The following is a 15,160-nucleotide window of genomic DNA, read 5'->3' as shown; positions in this document are numbered from 1 at the left end:
GTTTTTATTTTGTCCTATAATAGATTAACACCTTAATTTACTGTGAAGTGAAAATATGCTGTGATTTTGTTTCCTAGTAGAAGTAAAAAATTAAACCCAGAAGTATACGATTTTTTTATTTTTTTCCCTTTTCAGAAGAATCCTAGAAGTATCCAATGATGTATAAAAGTATAAACTATTAAACCCAATCATATATTTTCCATACAAATAAACACCTCTACTTTGCATTACAACATGACAGCTAGCTAAACACGTAATTGGAAAATTAGAGATTTTTTTAGCTTCGCCCCAATATTCCAATAAACACACAGAGGCAAAGACCCTTCGAAGCCAGAGTTGAGACAAGAAAAGAGGAAGAGTAATAGTGAGAGAGTGAGAGAGAGAGAGAGAGAGAGAGGGGGATAGAGTTTGTAATGGGAAAAGAGAAAGAGAGGAAGCTGTTCATAGGAGGCGCAGTGTGGCACGTTGCAGCAGAGCTAAAACTGTTGTTAACAACACTTGTTGTTCTCTGCAGCTTAGCCACACTCTTCCAATTCCTCCCTTCTCGTTTCACCATCTCTACTTCTGATCTCCGTTTCTGTATCTCAAGGGTTGTGTCTCAAGTGGCCCCACCACCTCAACTGGCTGTACAGCCACAACCACAACTGCTGTCTCTTCCTCCACCACCTTCACAGTCACCACCACCGTCACTACCACCACCACTACTATCTCCACCACCTCCACCGCCACAACCATTGCAAGATCAGACTTTGGAGAATGGTGCCATCAAGAGAGCTTTCAATCCGTATGGTGCAGCAGCATACAGCTTTGTCACCATGGGATCATACAGAGGTGGTTTAAACACATTTGCCATTGTGGGTATTGCTTCAAAGCCTCTCCATCTCTATTCAAAGCCTACTTACTTGTGCAAGTGGGAACCTTCTCACAACTCCACCTCAAAACCCATCTCCGCAGTTGGATATAAGATCCTCCCAGACTGGGGCTATGGAAGAGTTTACACTGTTGTGGTTGTAAACTGTACCTTTTCACAGCCCGTTAATGTTGATAACTCAGGTGGAAAACTGGTTCTCTATGCTACAACTTCTGGTGGTGGTGACAGAAACTTAAATGTCACTGACACCATTGAAGCTCTAACTGAGTCTCCAGGGACTTTGGACTTGTCTGTGTTCACTTCAAAGCCCAAGTATGAATATTTTTATTGTGGGTCATCTTTGTATGGGGGTTTGAGTCCACAGAGAGTGAGGGAGTGGTTGGCTTACCATGTGAGATTGTTTGGGGAAAAGTCACATTTTGTGATACATGATGCTGGTGGGGTTCATGAGGAAGTGTTGGAGGTGTTGAAGCCGTGGATGGAAAAAGGGTATGTGACATTGCAAGATATTAGGGAGCAAGAGAGGTTTGATGGGTACTATCACAATCAGTTCATGGTGGTGAATGATTGTTTGCATAGGTATAAGTTTATGACTAAGTGGATGTTCTTCTTTGATGTGGATGAGTATATTTTTGTGCCTCCCAAGAGCACCATCAAGACTGTGTTGGATTCACTTTCTGATTATAATCAGTTCACCATTGAGCAAATGCCTATGAGCAGTAAGCTCTGCTTGTCTGAGCCTAATGGAAGAACCTACAGGTATATGTTTTGCTTCTTTGTGTTCTTTGTTAATTGTTCTTATAGCTTGCATAATTTTGGTTGAGAAAAAGTGAGTTGTTTGGTTAGAATTAGAGCTTTTGACATGCTTTACAATGGGTTTAAAATTTACTTTAACTTTTTTAAATGGCTAGAGATAGCGTGATTAGAATCCTAAGAAAGATGACCGGTAGAGGAACTTGGATTTTGATATTTGAGGATTTTAGTTTAATTGCTGCAATTTGATGTTTGAATTGGTGTGATTGGGTGCAGACATAGAAGGAATTGTAAGATGAAAATTCTTTGATAGATAGTAAATTTTTTGGGTTGGATTAGTCTTTGCCGTGTTCAATTTGACATGAAATTGACTGGTTTGAGAGTTCATATTGGAGTATATTTAGAAGGAATTGACTGTTCTGCAGAATTTTTAGGCTTTTGTGAATTACTTTGATAACTGCCCACATTGAAAATTCACTCATCCAAAAATTAAAAAAAAACAAACAATTGTTCACATCGTGATTTTGTGGTGGTTGAGTGATAGGAACATTTTTCTTTGATGTTGAAAACATTATTGGACACTGTTTTTATAAATTTAAAACTATTGGAACCTTCTTATGATAAATTAGATTCTTCCTTCCTTTCATTGTTTGAGGGCCGGTGGAACTAGGGTGGGTTTGAACTATGTTCTCAAGTGATTGAATCTTAGGCCTGCATGATTAGGCATTTGTTAATTCCTATGATATTATATGAACCATTTTGTTCTAGAATCCTTTTGTTTCAGAGAAATATCACAACAAAACCTGCAATCAAGGTTGTTCTCTTCTCTGATAAGATTTGCAAATGAGTCAATATTCAACATGATGTTATTTGTGGGAATGAAAATTTGGCTAGAGTAGTAAAAGACACGTAAATGCTAATAATGAAGGTTAAATTTTGGCAAACCTTTAATTATGTTGATGCTGGTGTCAACTGGAAATAAAATTTGTGGGATTGAGGTCAAATTGTTAGGAGCTTTTTTTCTTTTTTTAACAAACCATGAAAGTACTTTAGTGTCTTAGTCCTTTATCTCATAAATCCCTTCAAATCCCACACTGCAGCAGGTCTAACCTCAACCCTCCTCCTTCTCAAAGGAGAGAAGTACCATTAAGCAACAGGGCCATTAGTGAGAGATGGGTTTCATTGTAAATAGTCTATATTGTAGACCATGGAGCTCATTTTTGGTACTCTCTCACTATTCATTGTAAGAGATATTAATGGTTGGTTTTAGCTAATTGATTGATTGCTTGGCTCTATTTGAGATGCTTCATGTACACACATTAGAAGTCTTTTTTTTTTTTTTTTAATCTACACACATTAGAAGTTGGTTATTGAAAGCAACAGAAACGACCAGAAAAATTGCTTTCAAAATAAATAAATGATTTTTGTGCAAAATATCAAAAGTCACTATTGTTTTGATAACTACATCTTGTTCACATTCTTTATTTTGTCAATGTCAAAATTACAGGAGATGGGGATTTGAGAAGCTTGTATATAGAGATGTGAAGAAAGGAATTAGGAGGGACCGCAAATACGCAGTGCAACCGCGCAATGTATATGGCACTGGAGTTCATATGTCACAAAATTTAGCTGGTAAAACAACACATAAAACCGAGGGACGCATCAAATACTTCCATTATCACGGAACCATAGCAGTAAGACGCGAACCATGCCGGAACCTACTCAATTCGACAGAGGTCACATTTGAAAAAATGCCTTATGTTTTGGACACCACAATGAGGGATGCTGCTGGGGCTGTGAAGAAATTTGAGCTCAAAATGATTGGAACTAGGTTGCAAAGGACAAGGCAATGACAGCATAATTTTTTTCTTCTTTGTTTCATATTCCATATTTTAAAGTTCTCTTTTTCTTTTCTTTTCTTTGTTATTACATTAGTTGTTATTAGAAACAGAAATTTATTGGGGGTACTTTTTCTTTTTTGTATGATAGCTTTCAATGGTATAGATACAGTTGGGTATAATGATCACGTTCTTGGGGAAGAGAAAAGAAAAGAAAAAGAACAGGACATTAGAGTTGGTGTTGCATTCTTTATATATTTTAATTAATACTCAAAATTTTTTTAGTATTAAAAGTAATTATACTTAAATAATTATTCACTGCGTTTGATTGGGGTTGTCGGTAAGAGGGACCACAAAACAGAGCCAGCCAGTGAAGGTGGCTAATGTGCTGGGGTAGCTTTGCTTGCTTGCTACATCACTTTTATTGTCTTTCTCTCTCACTCTCTCTCTCTCTTTCTCTATAGCATTTATGCTTTATCGATGCATATTCATAGCCACCGAAAAAAGTAAGGACTCAAAAGAAAAACATATGCCTTGTCCATGAGGATGAGAAGGAATTTTGTGTGTGTGAGGAATAATTTGCAAAGGGTTGTCTTTTTGGCAAGGTCAAAAAGGGCATGTGGGTATGCATGGAGAGGTGTCTTTCTAGTGGTCTTATCATCTAACTAACGTGGGGAAAAAAGTGTGAGCAAGGACATGAGAAAAGAAATGAATCATGATTGTGAGTTTTTTTTTTAATAACATGATGATTGTGAGTTTTATTGCCCCCTAATTCTGGAGTCTTCATGAGGGATAGGCTTTTTTAACTTTTTGCTTTTGTTTTTGTTTTTTTTCTTTTTTTCTTTATGACTTTCTATTCATTTCTAGCATGATGTTTGGCTAAATGGACCGCCAAGGACAAAGAAAAAGTATAGGAGGAAGGAATGGAAGGTTTTATCTTCCTTTTTGGTGATTGGTTCCTTAAGAGGAAAATGGATGGAAGAAAATTACATTGATATTTGTTTGTTTTGATATTATCGTTTTTTTAGAAAACGAGCCATTTTTTAAAAGACATTTTCTTGGAAACTCTTTCTTTTTTGTGTGTTCTGTAGAGACATTGAAAATGAGCTCGAAAACATGAATTTTTTACTTCTTTGTTTCAAGCGGTGTAAAACAGAGTTTTCTGAAAATTTTTAATAAAAAACAACCTTTAAAAATTAAGTCTTGAACTTTCCTTTGACCAATTTTTTTTTTTATACTACCAAACACATGAAAACACAAAAAAAAAAAAAAAAAAAGTATATCTCAACTCTCTTTTCTAATCCCTCTTCTACCTCCCAAAGAGAATAAAAATAAATAATGCTACATGCATAATAAGTTTCACAACTTATTAAAATGGTAAGTTATTGATTTTCAGGTGGGTTTATCATTTTCAATATATTATCGTCTATCATTCACAAATTACAACATTCGTAATTGCCCAAAAAAAAAAAAAAAAAAATAACATAAGAAATATCTAATACAGATGATAGAGAAATTTCATGATTTTTTTCCTGTCTTTCTCCTTATCCAGATACTCCCTCCCTTTTTTGGTTACTCTTCTTTGGTCTTCCTTTTTCCTTTCGCCCAAGTGCATTGTTAACGGATAAATATGAAGACCCAGTAGGTTTTTTTCGGCTCTATCTCGTCCCTCAGGGCCTAAGCTTTAATGTTTGGTATAGGGAAAAAGAGAGGTAAAGGAAAGCTATGATGGAAAAGAGAAGGGAGATAAAGGAAATCCATTATTTGTTTGAGGAAAGTCAGGTGAAGAAAATGAGAAGAGAGAGTAGTGAAAGTGAGATGGAAGAGACCCACATATGAGTTATTCTTTTTTCACTTTTTACCTTCAAACCAAGCCTATGGTTCTCTTTCTTTCACCTCCACTTATTTTTGCCGACTATAGAGTAAAATAGCCACCACTTAAATTCTTTTTGGCCTCCATAATTGAGGTTGGGTAAAAGCTTGTAGTTAGGCTGCATTGTTTGGTGGGAAAATTACAAAGGAGAAAGCACCCAAAGAACCCAAAAAAAGAAAAAGAAAAAAAGTACAAACAAAAACAAAAACCAATACAATTTATTCTTCAATGATCCAGGTGATAATTAAGACTGATTTGAAAAAAGGAAAAGGGAAAAAAAAAATTGACAATGTGTAATCAGCATCTAAATTAACAAACACTTACGATGTGCAGTTTTACTATAAGAACTAGTGCAATCAAACACCTACTACGAAATTAGTCAATCCAAATTCTGTTAACTTTAGACATTTGGAGACAATGCATAGACATTAGAATTAAAATCCTAAATTAAGACATTGATTGCAAAATTTTGTAGTTGAAGATATATATTACAAAATATCCATATATAGTTTAGGTTTCTATCTTTTTCATTCATTAGAATATCATTAAAGCCCATGAGCTATGTGCCGTAAGAGTTAGATAATAGGAGGTAGCTAGCTTTTTATCTTTTCTTAAATCCTTTCTTTGGTGTAGATCAATTCAAACACCTACCTAACAAGGTAACAATTTTAATATACGAGCAAGGATCTCTCCAGTCTCTCCCTTTGAACTTGTAATTGATTATAATCGTGAATATTATCTTTATGTAAGTGATAAACTAGTTTAATGGAGTATACTATAGAATCAACTTTTTGTAGCAAAAGACAATTGAGTGGAGGTGCCTAACCTTGATTGGAGCATGAAAAATTGTTAATAAATGAATGGAGGGATTGGCATGGAAGCTAAAAAATGAGCTGCACTTTACAAAAGAAACTAGTGCGTTACAACTACGTACCAATTGGTTGGTACGTAGTTATGCCTACATGCATTATTAGCAAGAACTATTAATTATTTTCTGGGTCTCATTGATGTATTTTTAATGGTGGACCGTTACGGTGTGATGATGATGTCTTTCTTTGTTAGACAAATGAAATTACTTCCATATTTATGACCTCCCCCACTTAGATCCAAGGTTTTATGTCTTCTTTATATTAAAAAACCCATGTCCAACTGTCCCAGAAAGATTATTGCAATATCATGTGATCCTACGGTTCAATAAATAAGAAAAGGGTGTGGCACTGCTTGTCCATAGACTAATAGTGCAGCTGTAAGTTGAAAAAAACAAAAGCTTGCAATGAGCTCTCTTTCAAGTGATTTTCAAGCTAAAAGTATATATAATTATTAATTAACAAACAATTTTAAATGAATAATGATAGAACACACTTCTTTTCGCACCTAAATTCACACAATATTTATGTGTTAACTTATGATTTATACGTAAATTGGCACAACATAAATCTGAATGAAAATATTGGAATCCAATGAGAACATGGCCCATAAAAAATGTAATTTTTTTTTTTTTTGGGTGTGAAAAAAAGCGCGTCTGTAACCTGACCGACTTGAAATTACTGATTTACTTGGGCACTAATGCTGCCAGAGGTGCTTGGCTACTCTATAGCTGTCTACATAGTATTGGCCCTATTGGGTAGCTACTTTCCACAACATGGGACTTTTTAAACAAGCTAGAACTTTTTTAGTTGTGTGGTCTTGAATTACTCATAGGAGATGACTATATCAGAAACGAGAAATCATAGAAAAAGGGCTCTTCCCCGCACGGTATTTTTAATGATTTTGGTTGTATGAAATTCATTGGCTATTGTTTAATCATTAATGTGATGTGAATTGTAAAGTAGTCCAAATTGTCGACAAAGGAAAAGAAAAGGAAAACATTGGTTACTATCAGCGTCGGCTCGAAGTTTTTCTCAGGTGTTCCTAAAGAAATACTCCCTCCGTCTCATTTTGTTTGTCCTGTTTGAAAAGTCAAACATTTTAAGAGAACATCATTTATTGTCTTGTCTACTTTATAAAAATGTATAAGTTTACAAAACTATCCTTAAATAAATTTATTAGCTTTTTTTAAAATGAATTATTCTTAATGAGATTTAGGGGTATAATAGGAACATTAATAAACTAATAACTTTTATTTTTAGAAACAGGACAATATTTTGAGACATCCTAATATGGAATAGAGGACAAACAAAGTGGGACGGAGGGAGTATAATTTATTCAATTTAATAAAAAAAATTCATATATTGATAATAACAATAATAATAAAAAAATACGTAAATACATAAAATTTTTATGATTACCTTCTACGAGTTTTTCTATTTTAAGTTTCTCAAAAAAAAAAAGTTTTCATATTTTGAAATCGATACATGATAGTCTCATTATCAATGCTACAAACTACATCTCTTTCAACGTACACAACCAAACAATTATTCATCCTCTGAATGTAGAACAAATTATGGAGAAAAATTTAATTTTATTGGTATAAAAAAAATGAGGGTGTTCCCAAAATTTTTTTGAAGGGTAGACAAATAAACTTTTTAAAATTATTATATATAAAAAAAATTTCAGGTCACGTGGTCCGAGGACCACCCTGGCCTTAAGGTGGCGCCGCTCCTGGTTACTATGCAATATGGTATACTCTACCACCTTATATATTTGACCCTAGGTATTAAAATGTGGCGTATAATTATCAATGAATGTGATAAAATTACTGTCACAAGCAATGTCGTTAATTTCTTTCCAAAGTGAAAAAAAAAAAAAAAAATGTGAGAAGGTTCAAGCTTCAAGGTAGTATTAGTATATATGTATTATGTAGTGTTTTATACAACTCTTTTATATCAAATTTCAACGAATTTGAAGAAGAGCACACCATGAAGGAGCCGACTTTTTTTTTTCCTTCATTTTTACACTTGTACGTATGAATTAGTGACACACAAATAGTTTTAAAAATCCAAAGCATGATACAAGAAAGTCGCTTTCGTTTTTTGTTGATACTTTGTATTTTAGTCTCTGTATTAATTAAGGGGGGCTCCATTGACAAATGTTTTGTTACATTTGGGTTTTCAGTCATAGGATCTCATTATCAAACTTCAATGACAGATGAAGACACAATTAGAAAAAAAAAAGTCTAGAACTTTGTATTGCCTTGCAGCTGGCAGATGACGTTTTATATAAAATTTATACATAGAGCAATGCAATTAGATACACAAAAAATTTCACAATATTTTTTTATATAAGTTAAGTCGATAAGTTTTTACTCATTTTTATCTGACTTTATTACTAAGCATCATTTATTTTATTTTATTACTAACAATCAGCTAAATCAACGGATGTGAAATTTTTTGTCTAATTTGTCGTGTCTATAAATTATATGTAAACATGAATAACTTCTAGGAAAGAATTTAAAGATAATGTGACTGTAGCAAACCAACAACATGCAATTACAATTATATGTAAACATGAATAACTTCTAGGGAAGAATTTAAAGATAATGTGACTGTAGCAAACCAACAAAATGCACTGGCGAGCTAGCATGGGACACAAACAATTGTCCTCTATAACTTCTTACATACTATCTCAAAAAATGAGTGAATTCAATTCATGGCTCTGTAGCATGTTATTAGAATTTAGAAATGGTGGGGACACATTCACATGAAAACATGTGGGACAGGAAGGTTGATACATGGTTCCTGCCCTTATGTCATTTGGTTTAGGCATCAACAGAGGGAGGTGCCAATGGAGAAAGAATCATCTATATGTTATTTATTGTAGTTCCATTCACAATCAAATCGACATTAGGAAACTTCATGCCACTCTTCACCAACATTGTCAATTGATTATTGTTTTAGTTCTGCAAGTACTATGTTCTTATTTATTTATTTATTTTTTTAAATCTTTGCTTAGTATCCTACCAACAGAAGAAATGTGTATATTGTAGTACATCCTTTGTCAACGTTTTACATCTATTCGAAGATGGAGTTCATTTCTTCATTTGCTGTCACCCCTTGGAGTAGTCAAAGACTGACCTTCATTATACGCGGAGATACAAGGATTTAAAAAAAAAAAAAAAAAAAAAAAAAAGTTTTTAGTGTGGACACATTGACCTCATGTTAGGTGACAGCAATGTGTAATACTATATATACTACTAAGACTTTGACGGGACTATCATTTGAACTATTCACCAAATAAAATGATATGAGAACTTCTACCATCAAGCCACACCCTGCAATAGTAGATATAGGGGTTAGTTGGAACAAAGAACATGTTTAAGAAATTAACTATAAAGTTGTCTAGCTCATTTCATTATTGGTAAAAAAATCCCTCTTTTTATGGTCATTTATAGTTTTCTTCCTCTTAATGAAAAAGGTTAAGGGAGGCTAAGAAACCTTCCTAATTGAGGAACTTAGATTTACCACAAGAAAGGGATTCAAGTGGGAGTTAAGAGAGGGTAAAAAGAACTACTCACTGTGAAGGCCTAGATATATAGTACACCAGTTTATCATTTATGAGAGGACTTCAAGTGGGGGAGAAACAGTCCTAAGCCGAACTATCATCACACCATTGACCATTGTCTTCAAGCTAGGGTTCAAAATCAAACCATACCCCATACCATTATCCTAATTATTGGGCCATGACTTTGGGTGTTACGGCAATATATAGTGTTTGTTTCGTTTTTTTTTTTTTTTTTTTTTTTTTAGAAGATTGTTTTTTGTATTTCTTTTGTTTTAAATGACTAAATTAGTCATCAAATTATAGGATAAAGTTTTATTTGGTCCTCATATATAAATTGTGCCACTCACTCAATTTTCAAAATCAAGTTAATTTCATTCTTAAATTTTATTTTCATTTAAGTTTAACAAAATTGATTGAAGTTGCAAATAGAGTGTACATTAAAAAGTTATGTGGAAAGTGCAAAAGTTTCAAAATCAAGTCAATTTGAACTACTATTAAATTTTTTTAAAAAAAAAATTTAAGTGAAGATGAGAATGAGTTTTAAAAATTTTGGATTAAATTGAGACAATTAATAGTTGATGGATGAAATTAACTTTACCCAAAAATTAGAAAACTAAATTAGTAATTATATATATATATATATATATATATATATGACCATATTTCATTAATCTATATCTAAATTTGATGCGCTAAAGAAACGCAACAATGTGAATGATTGTATGGGCGTCTAGATTGTTCCATTTCTTCTTTCTTATGCTTAATTTCACTACCAAAAAAACTGGTTTACAGCTGCGTTTTCTGTAGCTCCTAAAAACATGGTTATTAGTCCATTTGGTATAAAATTTCCAAATAGAAAAATCTTTTAAATCTAAAATTTTACAAAATTTATCTAACACAAAGGTTTCTTCTTTCTTCATGGAGGGGATAGAAACATCTCTCAGTTCAATTTTTTCCATGAAAATTTATCATTGAAAATTCGAAGAAACATTCTCGGTGTTTGCTGCTTCATAGTGCATAATCAATTGGTTGGTGATGATATATTATAGTGGTTGCATTTTGCTTCAAAGCAGTATACTTGTCGTGATACATGACAACAGCTAGTAGGAGCAAAAAGATCATTCTAATTTGGTGGAGATAACTTTGGTTTGCTTCCAATATTCGTTAGCATGCCTTTATTTGCTGGTGGGTACTTTTACCAAATAAGTTGCCTACCGGATATCGTATGGCTAATTGGCTACCCAGGGCCAGGACTACCAAGAAGATAGAATGTGAATGTTTTGTGAAGGAGAAATGGTAACATAGCAGGGTTAGATCGTGGGTGCCTTAAACCTACTCTGTGAAAGAGTTACCCTGTACTATACCGTCTATATCTACCCCGTCTTGTCCTTGCCTTGCCCATTGCCTCACTAAAAATAGCATTTCAAATATATTCAGAGTGGGATGACCAAAATTTGTCCTAGCCTAGTTGTGCAAATAATCGTCTCTTGTGATAGATATGCATGCAGCGTGCCTCTGACAACAAGGTACGCACATACATGTGGTAGGAGTTTTGTAATAGGTGCAAATAATTATCTCTTGTTATAGATACATGCAACAGACCTCTCACAACAAGGTACACGCACATGTGGTGGGAGGCCTGTTGCATGCATATCACCTCTTTTGGGTAGGGAAACTCATGCGAGAGGATTGAGTTGAAATTGTCATACTTACTGTCAAGGCAAGCTTGAGTCAAGAGATTACGTGTGTTCTAAACTGATGCTTCTACCATCTTTTAAGTCAAGGATTGGGCTACTGAGCCAGAATCGGCAGTTCAATAGCCCAAAGCCTCAAAGGTAAGTTAGACTCTTCTCTACAATAGAGAATTTCAAAATGATTTGGGCTTATATTGAAATTTACTACATTTGGGCCTATATATGGCTTGATAGGAATGCCAAAATTCATCAGGGAAAGTCTGGGCTGAGATTGATTTAGTGAAAAGTGTCATTGATGATGTGCTTTGTAGGTTTCCTTTGTGTAAAAGAGTCAAGAGTGAAAGGCTATTTTTAATAGGATGTTAGAGCATCCGCATCAATTGATGCAAAAAATTTGTTAATCTTGCAAAAAAAAATTTCTTTTTCTATTTTGCACATTTATTTTTACAAAACTCTCACGTCAATTTCTCTATTATACTGTTTATTCAATAAAATATTATTTTTTTCCACTGTCATCTCTCTCACAGACCCAACACAACTCACACAGCCACCATCATCCAACTACCCAACCACCATCATCAAGCCACACAACAACCCAGCCACCATCCCATTTAACCAAGCTACCAACCATCAATGAAATTCGCATACCCATTCAACCGAGCCACCATCATCAACCTGCCCAATCACCATCATCAACCCACACAACAAAAATCCAAAGATCCAATCACCATCATCAAGCCACCATCATCAACCTACCCAAATCCAAAGATCCAAAAACCCATCTATCAAAATCCCAGAACCCACTAGAAACAAAGGAAAACCATTGGCGGCAAAAGTCAGAGAGAGTAAGGGACGGCAATGACCAACATGCAACGAGCGACAGCGATGACCCAACACGCAGATTAGAGTGAACGGAGAAGCTGGCGGCGAAGCTAACGGTGAAGCTTGAGTTAGAGATTGAGAAACAGAGAGAGAGTTTAGAGAGAGTAAGGGACAGAGAGAGTGTTCAGAAAGAGTGAGGGAGTGAATAGAATAAGAGACAAAAAAATAATAAAATATTAAATGTAAATGTTACAGTAAGAGCATTAGTAACAGCTGTTGTAAAAATTATGCCATTTTGTCACACCAAAAGCTTGCTTTATTATTTTTTCACATCATTTTACAATATCTCATTTATCAGATGTTCTATATTTTTACCACTTCATTTAAATATTATTTTTTAATTCTTATTTTATTCTTTCTTTATTATTTGTTCCTAACGGTAATATTTGTTCCTAAACAGTCATATTTTCAAATATTCTTATTCTAACGGTAACATTTTCAAACAATCCTCCTAATTCAATTGTCATATTTTTTAAAAAGGATATTTTCTTAAGCACTTTTTTAAAAAATAAAAAAACTTAGAACTTGTCACCTTCAAAAAAAAAAAAAAAAAAAAGAAGAAGAAGAAGAAGAGAAGAAGGCACATCCGAATATCAATATCATTGTAAAACATCAAAAGATAAGCAATTTCATCATTGCCGTATCAATATCAATAGCTAAATCCAAATCTTTGTTTATAAAGTACTAATTGCAATTACACATCCGAATCCCCAAAAACCAAAACAAAACAAGAAAAGTTTTTGTGTCAATACAAGAGGGGAATTACAGCTTTTCTTCCCTTGGGATAATCCTCCCCAAAATAGTTTGGACAACTCACAAGCTCAAACAAACCTCCTCTTGGCACCCTGTAACCTTTACCTTCCTTTTTCAGAGCCACCAAAACTCTATCTGACCAAATATTCAAAAGCCATCACCTTCATAATCCTTATACTGAGACACCCTGTCAAGGCTCATATCAAAAGCCAAAAACATATGCAATCTAAAAGCCAACCTATCAAGTTGAAGTTGTTTCAACTGAACTAAACTACCAATGTAGTCCATAGAAAACTTACACAAATAACTCATATCCAATAACATTAACTCACACAGAACCCATTGAATTAAACATAGTTGAGCTTGCCACTTCCTTGATGACAAATGGTACTTAAATTTAACACAACAAAACAACATAGCCAATGAGTTTTAATGGTAACTTCATAAACAAAATGAAACAGATAAACCAAATCAAAAGTTTTAATGGCAACTCCATAAAGAAGAGGAGACAAATAAACAAAACCAAGAGTTTTCATGACTCTCCTTGTAATTGCCATAAATGTTCAATGAGATTCATTTGGAGTTGAGAATGAACTTCTCGATCCCTAATGCATTGATGAACTTGAGTAAACTCCGTAAATTCATTTGTCGGCTCACGTGACATTGGTGTATATGAAATCTCATCAATTTGTTCATAATCTAAGTCCACTGCTTCAGCTTCATCTCGCTCATCTTCAATAATCATGTTATGAAGAATTATGCATGTTTTCATAATGTCTTGTAGTGTTTCATGATAGAAAAACCGTGCAGGTCCACATGCAATTGCAAACCATGCTTGAAGCACTCTAAATGCATGCTCTACATCCTTCCTATATGCCTCCTAAACTTTTGCAAATAATTTTCTTTTTGCTCCTTGTGGCCTTGGGATTGTCTTCACAAATGTTGACCATTGTGGATATATGCCATTGGCAAGATAGTATCCCATTGTGTAATCATGACAATTGATTGAGTAATTAACTGCAGGAGCATGTCACTGTGCAAGCTCAGAAAATACATGAGACCGCTCCAACACGTTAATATCATTATTTAACCTAGGTAACCCAAAAAATGAGTGTCATATCCAAAGATCATATGAAGCCACTGCTTCCAAAATAATACTTGGCTCACGAATATGACCACAATACATCACTTTCCATGCAGTTGGACAATTTTTCCATTTCCAATGCATACAATCAATACTTTCCAACATGTCTGGAAATCCACGGTTTTGGCCATGGGCTAACAATCTAGCGATGTCTTCATTGTTTGGTGACCTCAAGTATTCCTCTGAAAAAATAGCAACCACTGCTGCAACAAATTTTTTTATACTGGTTATTGCAGTGGATTCTGCTATTCTCACATATTCATCCATAAAATCAGCTGCTTCTCCATAAGTAAGCATCCTAAGTGTAGCGGTCATCTTTTGAAGGGGAGATAGACCAAGCTTTTTGGCAACATTTCTTTTTCGGATAAAGTAAGGTTCATGAACTTCTACCTTAGATAGGATTCGGAGAAAAAGAGAACGTCTCATTTGAAATCTCCTTCGAAATAATTTGGGAGGATATACAGGTTCTTTAGCAAAGTAGTCATCATAAAGCCTTCTATGGGCTGCCAAATGATTACGGTCGATATACCAAAGATGCTTACGTTGTGATGTCGAACTTGTGAGAAGTTTTATAATTATCTCATCTTCATCTGAGTCATCATCAGACAATTCACGAAAAAAAGAACGACCCATGGAGATAAATTAGAAGAAAACATTAGAAAGCAATTATCAATATAGATGTAAGAAACATAATATGAAATGAAATCAATAACTTTACAAAAAAGTTTGATTGCAATTAAGATGTTATTGCAGGTTTAAGGTTTAATTGTCATTATATCATCCCCTATGCCACAAAGCTTTGATGCAATCTAGTTATATGACCTTGTAAATGGGCAAGCTCCTAAATGTTTTAGATTCTAATCCTCTTTTTTTGCTTTTTCCTTCCCTATGAGTACTTCCCGTGCATAAGGG

General features: G+C 34.2%; 2 protein-coding genes across 2 annotated transcripts; one reads left to right on the top strand and one right to left on the bottom strand.

The window, feature by feature from the left end:
* The first annotated feature begins 236 nt into the window (after positions 1 to 236).
* Positions 237 to 3,708, top strand: LOC126706534 (galactan beta-1,4-galactosyltransferase GALS3-like). Its single transcript, XM_050406056.1, has 2 exons — positions 237 to 1,630; positions 3,132 to 3,708. Exons 1-2 carry the CDS (start codon positions 414 to 416, stop codon positions 3,475 to 3,477), a joined length of 1,563 nt encoding a protein of 520 aa, XP_050262013.1. The 5' UTR covers positions 237 to 413; the 3' UTR covers positions 3,478 to 3,708.
* A 10,510-nt stretch (positions 3,709 to 14,218) lies between these two features.
* Positions 14,219 to 14,881, bottom strand: LOC126704705 (uncharacterized). Its single transcript, XM_050403730.1, has one exon. The coding sequence runs from the start codon at positions 14,879 to 14,881 to the stop codon at positions 14,219 to 14,221; it is 663 nt and encodes a 220-aa protein (XP_050259687.1).
* Between the last annotated feature and the right edge of the window lie 279 nt (positions 14,882 to 15,160).

Source organism: Quercus robur, chromosome 11 (genome assembly GCF_932294415.1).
Source record: "Quercus robur chromosome 11, dhQueRobu3.1, whole genome shotgun sequence".
In the NCBI taxonomy this organism is placed as follows: domain Eukaryota; kingdom Viridiplantae; phylum Streptophyta; class Magnoliopsida; order Fagales; family Fagaceae; genus Quercus; species Quercus robur.
The sequence above is the reverse complement of the archived record's forward strand: the minus strand, read 5'-3'. Positions and strand labels throughout refer to the sequence as shown.